Source organism: Alosa sapidissima, chromosome 3, assembly GCF_018492685.1.
Source record: "Alosa sapidissima isolate fAloSap1 chromosome 3, fAloSap1.pri, whole genome shotgun sequence".
Lineage (NCBI taxonomy): Eukaryota > Metazoa > Chordata > Actinopteri > Clupeiformes > Clupeidae > Alosa > Alosa sapidissima.
This window is the reverse complement of record NC_055959.1, coordinates 20,328,667-20,337,283: the sequence shown is the minus strand read 5'-3', so window position 1 is coordinate 20,337,283 and position 8,617 is coordinate 20,328,667. Positions and strand designations below refer to the sequence as shown.

Genomic DNA, 8,617 nt, shown 5'->3' with positions numbered 1-8,617 from the left:
GTTATAATAGTGTACGAATATTGAACTGGCAGCACACAAGACGCGCTTGCGCACATCGTAAATGGTGAGTACCGCTGCGGAAAGAAAACCCTCCTTCCAAACTAGCTGTTAATACATATCCATAATAAGTCTCACAAGATAATCGCGCAACATCTCTGTTGGAAAGGAAGGTGACTGTTCTGTTTAGGACTCCATACTGCAGCGTCAGCACCCAAACTGCAGTCATTCATAGCGTAGGCTACCTCCTTCAAATGTTTGATCATGGCGTGTCCGGACCCAGAAGGTAGGTGACGACAAATATCATACGCCTGTGTCCTATAACATTCCGTTACCTTACCGTTTGACTTCCTTACTTTGATATCCCCAAAAGCTGCTATTGATTGAGATGCATAGCCTCTCAAAAAGATGCTCAAATCTGCTAAAAATTGGGGATGTGCTGGGGTAATCAAGCATCCTATGTAAGGAAAATCATTATTTATTCATTCATTTTCACTTGGGTAACATCAGCCTGCATACCAGTAACGAGAAAAAGCAGGGTAAATGTCTGTACATTTAAAAAGAAGATTGAATTGAGATTTCTCAAGTCTCACTAATGGCCCACCTTGTATCTTCAGCATCTGATCTTCCTGACACTGAATCATCCCAAGGTGAGCTGAGGTTAGTGCTTCTGGGGAAGACAGGCACTGGAAAAAGCAGCTCTGGAAACACCATCCTGGGTAGGGAGGCATTCCGAGCTGACATCTCCCCAGAGTCAATCACAAGCCAGTGTGAGAAGGAGAGTGAAGCTATTTCTGGAAGACGGCTGGTTGTGATTGACACCCCAGGGTTCTTTGACACGCGACTCTCTCCCCAAGAGGTGACAACTGAGGTGGGGCGATGCATCATCCTCTCCTCTCCTGGACCCCACATGTTTCTGGTGGTGCTTCAGCCTGGGCGATTCACCCAGGAAGAGCAGCAAACTCTGGATTGGATCTGGGCCACCTTTGGACCTGACGCTTCCAGATACACAATGGTTCTCTTCACCTGGGGGGACCAGCTGAAAGGTAAATCCATAGAGGAGTTCCTGAAAAAGAGCAAAGAGCTTTCTGACTTTGTTGGTAGCTGCAAGGGAGGCTACCATATCTTTGACAACTCAAAACCCACCAGCGACAGCCGTGCCCAGGTTTCAGAGCTACTCTGCAAGATCGACAAGACTGTTAGGGAGAACGGTGGGAGCTGTTACACCAACGAGATGTACCAGGAGGCCGAGCATGCCATCCGAGAGGCCCAGGAGAGGATCATGGGAGAACAGGAGTATGGGCCACTGGAGGCACAGCCGGCTGCTCAAGGAGGAGAGGGAGACAGGAGAGCTGAGGAGGACAGAAAGAGGAGGGAGGAGGAGGAGGCCAGGAAGAGAGCAGAGAGACTCTTCTGGTCTGAGCTCCTGACTGCCATGGGCAAGGGGGCAGCCGAAGGAGCCGGACTCATGGAGGAGGGCGGGGAGGAGAAAGGGGGGAAGAAGCTGAAAAAGGGGAAGGTGGTGAAGAAGGCGACAGCTCTGGCTGCCAAACCGCTGTCACTCACGTCTGCTGCCAAGGTCGTGGGAGGAGCTGTGAGGGAAGGGAGCAAAGTGCTGTACAAACACCGCAAAACATTCCTACATTGAGACCAGCAGCCTCCACTGTCCCAAGATGGCTCTGCCACTTCATTAGATACACCATCAACATACGTGTATATGACTCACCATGATGCACTGTGCAAGTCTTTCACTACAAAAGGATACTTCACCATGCTCTATACATTAGACCTACGGTATGTGACATACTCCCATGCAGTGAGGACATGCTGGTCAGTTGCTGTTGTGGTAAAAGCGTCATTGCCAAAGATTTGTGCATCTTTTATTTTGGTTGTAGTCTATTTTCAGATTTGCTGTTTACCTTTGCATTACATCACTCGTCTTTGCCATATAGGCACCTGTTTGTAACTGTAAAACTCTGCTAGTCTCATTATGTAAACCAAGAATTTTCGGCACAGGACATTACTTTTTTTTTAACGGACATGTGTTGAGCTCAACAGTAAGTTTAGATCTCTGACATTTTACTTTAATGCACTTTTGTGTCAAGACAGAGCAATATGGAATAAGGATTACTTATCAAATGTGAATGTTGCAAATGTTTGTAACCAACAATGCAATGAAAGGTAAACACTTCAAACAATAAATACCAAAAATATATATATTCAAGAGATGATGAGTTTCATGAGACATCCTTTATTGACAACTTACAAAAGCTAGATATAAAATCTTAAGAAAATCTAACAGGGAGAAATAGTTGTTAAAGGAGAATAAACTGTTTGAACTGTACATTTTTGCCATTCCAAATTCAGAATCAGTAGTGGGTTGTTCCACATCATTTGGTCCAAGATTGGTTTGAGACAACATTTTAGCCCTTAAAAATGATCTTTGGCTTAGTAAAATTGAGAAACGAAGATGGATCACCATCATAAACAGTACATATGTTTCTGGATGCGGAGATTTCCCAAACTGTTGTGTGATGAAAATATCAAGAGAAACACAAGGCATAAGACAAGAATTATATTCTGGTTGTAAAAGCACAGAGCATCTTGGATCCTGTGCTTTGTGGTTTGAATGAGCCATAATATCATCCCTGGTTTTGTCCTTGTGATCCATGGACACACCTCTTTCAGGTGAAGTGAATACTGAGAGATATTCTACAAACTCAAACATACATCAAAGACATGGACGTAATGATTTAAAAAGACAAAACATTGTGAAAAAACATTTTACATAAACATTTTAAAAGACGAAAAAGTGGAAGACACATCAGGACTTTCATGATAAAGGAATGCAAATTATGTAATAATTTATATACAAATCTCCCATGTAAGTACAGCTCTACATTTAGCGTTCTTGTTCAGGGGAAAAAACAAACAGTCAGAGAGCAGATGGTGTTTTTCCAAGAACAACGTTAATTTTCTACTCCCCGGAGGTGAATAGTGGTGAATAGTATTTTCATATATTTGTAATTTTGCTTACAGTACCATTTTGTTGCGACGCATAGTCAGACTGTTACGGGGGACCAATAACCAGCGGTTAAGTAGATTTGGTATGCAGTGTGTTCATTCCTTGCAAAGCTATCACTCAAACATGAGACCTATCCAAATGCAGGCTAGACTTGTAAAGTCTAGTAAGTCATATAAGCAAGCTTAAAACAAAAAAAGCACCCATCATCACTCTCCTACATCAATTAAACCAGGTGTGAAATGAAATAAGAACAAATAAATAATTAAAAAAAAACATGCGGTTTCATAATGAGAGTGCTTATGTGCAGAGTCTCTCAAACTTGACTCAAACATTAAAATACACCTGGAATCCCTAGACACCTAGACAAAATAATAGCAAAATGGCGCTGGTAATTACAGCCCTTCTTAAAAGCATACAAAATGGCAGATATGACACAATTCATTTCTTCACGTCTGCTGATCAATACCTTTTAGCCCTGGCTCTGTTTTATTCATTTTAAATATAAACAAAAGTATATATCAATAAGGATTGGATAAGAAATATCCATATGTTTTTACATAAAGTCTTTACGTTACTGCAATCAAATAAGAGTTGAATCGGATCCAATCATCAAATTTTCAGATCAATGCCATGGTCCTCCCAAGTGATGATGCCAAGTGAGTGAATGAGTAAGGGCAGGTGTACCCGCAACGGTGAAATTCTAGTTTTGCACACTTCACACTGGCATGGGCAGAGACATCTTTCCACTACCTCTAAGAACTGAATAGAAAATGAAGAAGATATAGCATTCAGGAAAATGTCAACAAATACTCCGAAACGTGTATATATATATATTTTTTTTTTTATTTATTTACAAAATGTTCCATTGACTTACCCCTGGTGACATAGAGATAGAAAAAGTCACAGTAGAAGATTGTCTGCACCACTCCGGACACCACAGCAATTTGGTCGAAGAATCCCTCAGTGTGGTAGCGCCAGACCCAGTTGGCCAGGTAAAGGGCTCGGTACAAGCCCAAGAAGAACAGGTAGTGAGTGGTTATGGACTCCGCCTCACCTGTCTTGGTGATCATGAACAACTGAGGCAAGATGGCCACCGACTCCAAGTAGATTGAGAAGGTCCAGAGGATCTGAGTGGTGAAGACAATAAGATCAGTTAGCCAAAGTGAAACAGAAGCATCCTACAAATGCAGATGAAATGTAATAGAGGCTAGAGAAAATCAAGATGAAAAATATTATTATCATACATGATTAAGTATCACTAACAGGTTGGGCTGGCTAGCTACATGTAGGCCTCAATTTCAAACTCAAGGGGTGTAGTCCATAGATATTAGAAAGCTAGATAGCGCATTGGGCACTAGTTCTATTAGGTAGCCTACGTAAACGCGGCCGCCAAATTGCTGGGGGCAGCACGTTTACTGTCTATGAGGGAGTGACAGCAACACTTGCCGCAATCAGAGACACCTGTTTGATTTCCAGTCAGAGTCACGTGTTTCTCCATTGGCCTCCAGTTATTGTTGCCCCCACCAAGATGGCGACGCTATTTATGTACGTTCGGGAGCCCAATGCGGTATCTAGCTTTCTAATGTCTATGGTGTAGCCTACATCACCATAGGTGTAACAGGTTATGCTGCTGTAAAATAAGGGGAATTTCCGATGTTGCTTCAGAGAGCTATAAAAGCTTTCTTCTAAGAGACTGGATGGTTTTTTAAAAAAATGGACAGATTTTGTATTAAGCAGCGTGTTGTATTAAATGTTTTACAACAGAAAACTGTACTTTCCTGAGAAACATGGCATTCTCCTTGAAGTATCTATTTGTGTCAGGTACAGCTTTAAGCCAAAGTTCATAACAGTGTCTCAAAAAGGCGTAGCAAATGCATACAAAGATAAAACAGGTCACAGCTGGCCTCAGGGAATCTGCACTTAACCCAGCACTTAACTGACCAGTTGATTGATTACAAATAATGAATTTAAGTCCCTAAATGGCATAAACTTCTGACTAATGACTTTCTGGCTCTCCATCGTGTTTGAAGCAGCCTGATCTAAGTTTAGCATCTAACCTCCAGGGGGGTGAAGGCGTAGTTCTCCAGGAAGGACAGTCCAGCCACAGGAACCAGGAGGAATTCCACCCGGAAGGAGTCACTCTCGGAATCGTAGGTGCTGCGGAGGCGCATGTAGATCATATACACTGTGGCGTAGGCTAGAGAGAGGAAGACCACCTGTAAAAAAAAGAGTGGAGGTGAATATGCATGGCTTCCACTTTTGAATATATTTTATACATTAGCATTAGAATAGTTTTTGTAAACAAAGCATTTGTTTATCTATGCACAGATTACAACAGAAGCAATAGTATTTATCATCTATGACACAAAAATAATAATACAAAATAATACAGTTTTAAATTAATCATAATATCCAAATAGACGGGCAGTGTCTTCATAATTTCATAAATTGGTAAACAAAGTATGTAAAAAACTTCACTGAGAAATACCGAGTTAACATTTTGTTTTCTCTTTTTGCCTAATTATTTTGTTTTTAGGATATATTTCTACATCAGGTTCACATATAATATTCAGTATCATATAAATTATTGTCTTCATTTAAATCATGGCCCATGTTTGTCACTTGTGCCAAATCAGTACCCTAAGCAAAATGCACTGTTGTACCTTCATAACAGTGTTGTAAATGGAGATGAAGCTGGTGAAGAGATCCAGGTATCTTGTGGTGAAGACCAAAGCAAACAGCAACTGAGACTTCCCAGAAATTCCTGTAGGAGAAATTAGATACACGTGTTTTTTTATGTGGTTGCAAAGGTACAATGAGCGACATAAAGAGTCTGCAAAGTAGGGCCCTATAAGGACATGGTCAGCATAGAGCTTCTTGGAAGAAAATAAAGTCCTTCTCTAGCCTGCAGTGGCAGGAAGACAGCGGACAACATGTCTCATCACATCTTGGAAAGACTGCTTGCCACGTAGGGAAGAGGGGCAGAAAAAAACTCGTCGCACATGTAACGTTTTGTCAACAGTTTATCCATAAAACTACTTGAATACAAGATTTTGGTCTATCATTTTGATATTTAAAAAAAAAAAAAAAGTTAGGGCTAACCTGAAAATGGTGCACGCAATCTGCAGCCTATATAGCCACACCACCAAATATTCTAAATAGGCTACCGGCTAAACTGATTTCTTAGAGAAGGCTACATACCTGCACACGACTTTGTTCTCCATATCTTGATAAACAATATGATAATTGCAACAAGATGACACACGTCACCGGCGAGACGGAAAATGTTCATTTTGACGGAAAGTCTTTTGGCCGACGATTTTAAACACAAGAATAACACGCCACGTCTGTAGCCTAATATACAAGTGTTGAAGTGAAGGATCCAGGTAAAACAAGGCCTCTGACAAGTAAACAAATCGATCAAACGAAAGCTGTCTCTTTTTTCCAAGTTGTTGGCCTGTAGCCTACTGCACGATTTCACTGTCTCCGCTTCACGACTCTATCCAATACTCATTCAGACGTTCTTTTGCACGTAGATCGTTTGGACGAAGTCTGCCTGCACATTTCCCTGCAACTGAGTTTACACTTCACTTCCAAAGTTGGAGGGCTGGGTGACGTGGCTAAGGAAGGTCCGTTCCGGGTAGCTTGTAATATCCGTCTTCTACGCAGACCATTGGGTCCATGAGCGTGCAAGCATCCAATTGGCCGACATAGTTAAAGGGGAAGGTAGCCTGCATGGGTGAATGCAGCATAACTGTGTTGCAAAATGGCATAAGCTTTACATTTAGAATTGTTTAATAACGGTATGCTATTTAAAGGTGGATAAACGCAATTTAGAGGTGCGTAAACGTATTTCCAAAATTCAGGAGGTGCGTAAACGGTGTTTACGTGTGCCTCTACAACATCCCTGGTGAGCATGTATGACTTTCCTCTGAGCACCAGAAAATTTCGCGTGAATACGCGAAGCTGAACTTCATATTTTTTCTGCTTCATATTTGTTTCTGCTCATGTCCCCTTAGGGGCTCAGCAGAGAAATGAAAATTGGCTAACACGTTTATTCATATTGCGCCTATACGTCGTTATTAACCCACCTCCTCACTAGCTGTGAGCCAGGGGTGCGTTCGGATAGGGATTAGGCTACACCGTTTATTTAATCAATGCATAGTAACGCACCGCATTTAACGTCCAGCACGTTAACTGCTTTGTAACGACGGGAAAAATAATTACTTAGATTACCCCGTTACTGAAAAAATAACGTCGTTACCAAACACTGGTGAGGTCTGTATGCTACTGAGACCTTGAATTTCCCCATGGGGGTTAAAAAAGCATCTATCTATCTATCTATCTATCTATCTATCTGTCTGGCTACGTGCTAAGTGATCTGGTCTGATCTGATCTTTGTGGCAACTGTGGCAAATCTCTAAAAAAATGATGTGTTAAAATGACACATTACTGTGTGTGCTCAGGGACAACACATTTTGTGTCAATTTCAACACCGCAATTATGTGGAGATAGCCGAATTGTGTGGCTGTCTGGGTGGGTTAAAAAGTTAAAATTGTAGCAGAAATAGCTGAATTTTTTTCTTTAACCTTTCACCCAGCCACACAATTGCTGTGTTGAAATTGACACAAAAATGTGTTGTCCCTGCACACACAGCAATGTGTCATTTTAACACATCACTTCTTAGAGTTCAGGATGGCATAAAGTATTTTGCTGATTAATTTTGTTTTGTTAGTTGTAGCATGTCCTACTCCTACTGTGTTTATCATGTTGTTGTCAATATGACAACAGGCTACCTTATGGCAGAGGCAACAGAGAGGCAAATGCCTCATTGGAGGTCATGTCTGGGAAAGACTTCTGTCCATTGTTATGGCTATTGTGCAATTCCCATCTCATTTGTCCCCAATATTGATAAGATACCACTTATCAATATTTTTACCATTCAATAACTAATTGGGTTGATAATATACTAGCCTATTTTTGCTGTGGTGTATTTTATGATTATCCACGTGTGCCAGAAATATTTATTTTGTCGACTGTTTATGTCTACTGAAGATGTGACCTAACATTTGTCTATGTCTATGTATATGCAACATTCACTTTATGACAGACATGACAAAACAATCATTGTCATGTCATTGCTCCCCTTAAAACAACTGCCTGTGTCAAGTCGACTTCCCTGTCGTTTCAGTCTGCTGTGTTATATCGACTTTCCAAAAGTTGTGGATTCAATACCCGGTTTCCACTATTGTGCCCTTGTGCCAATGACCCTGTGATGTGATATAATTGACATATGTGTGTCGCTTTGGATAAAAGACGACATGCACATCAGCAGAATCAAACGATACCATGGAGCACATAAACAGATCAACAGTTTACTTGTATCCAAATGAGATGGAAACTTGACTTGCCATAGACAATCATTTCGTAAGGTGAGCAATGACATACACTTGATCGTTTTGTCACGTCTGTCGTAAAGTGAATGTTGCATAGACATAGACAAATGTTAGATCACATCTTCAGCAGACATAAACAGTCGACAAAATAAATATTTCTGGTACACATGCATATGTGACTGGGGTACATGGTTGTTGT

General features: G+C 41.1%; 2 protein-coding genes across 2 annotated transcripts; one reads left to right on the top strand and one right to left on the bottom strand.

Annotated features, from left to right (window-relative positions):
- The first annotated feature begins 40 nt into the window (after positions 1-40).
- Positions 41-2,225, top strand: LOC121705767 (GTPase IMAP family member 7-like). Its single transcript, XM_042086978.1, has 2 exons — positions 41-283; positions 615-2,225. Exons 1-2 carry the CDS (start codon positions 262-264, stop codon positions 1,643-1,645), a joined length of 1,053 nt encoding a protein of 350 aa, XP_041942912.1. The 5' UTR covers positions 41-261; the 3' UTR covers positions 1,646-2,225.
- Positions 2,226-2,228: 3 nt separating this feature from the next.
- Positions 2,229-6,662, bottom strand: kdelr3 (KDEL endoplasmic reticulum protein retention receptor 3). The gene is made up of 5 exons (XM_042086979.1): positions 6,224-6,662; positions 5,686-5,786; positions 5,080-5,238; positions 3,897-4,149; positions 2,229-3,781 (listed from the first exon to the last, which is right to left on the bottom strand). The coding sequence occupies exons 1-5, from the start codon at positions 6,312-6,314 to the stop codon at positions 3,738-3,740; spliced, it is 648 nt and encodes a 215-aa protein (XP_041942913.1). The 5' UTR covers positions 6,315-6,662; the 3' UTR covers positions 2,229-3,737.
- Positions 6,663-8,617: the final 1,955 nt, after the last annotated feature.

Bases quoted from the DNA above. Each gene is read 5' to 3' on its own strand.
- kdelr3 (XM_042086979.1), bottom strand. From the start codon at position 6,314: ATGAACATTTTCCGTCTCGCCGGTGACGTGTGTCATCTTGTTGCAATT. The intron at 5,787-6,223 runs GTATGTAGCCTT...TTTCTCCTACAG, and splicing joins GAGAACAAAGTCGTGTGCAG to GAATTTCTGGGAAGTCTCAG. The intron at 5,239-5,685 runs GTACAACAGTGC...TTTTTTTTACAG, and splicing joins TTTACAACACTGTTATGAAG to GTGGTCTTCCTCTCTCTAGC.
- LOC121705767 (XM_042086978.1), top strand. From the start codon at position 262: ATGGCGTGTCCGGACCCAGAAG. The intron at 284-614 runs GTAGGTGACGAC...TTGTATCTTCAG, and splicing joins GGCGTGTCCGGACCCAGAAG to CATCTGATCTTCCTGACACT.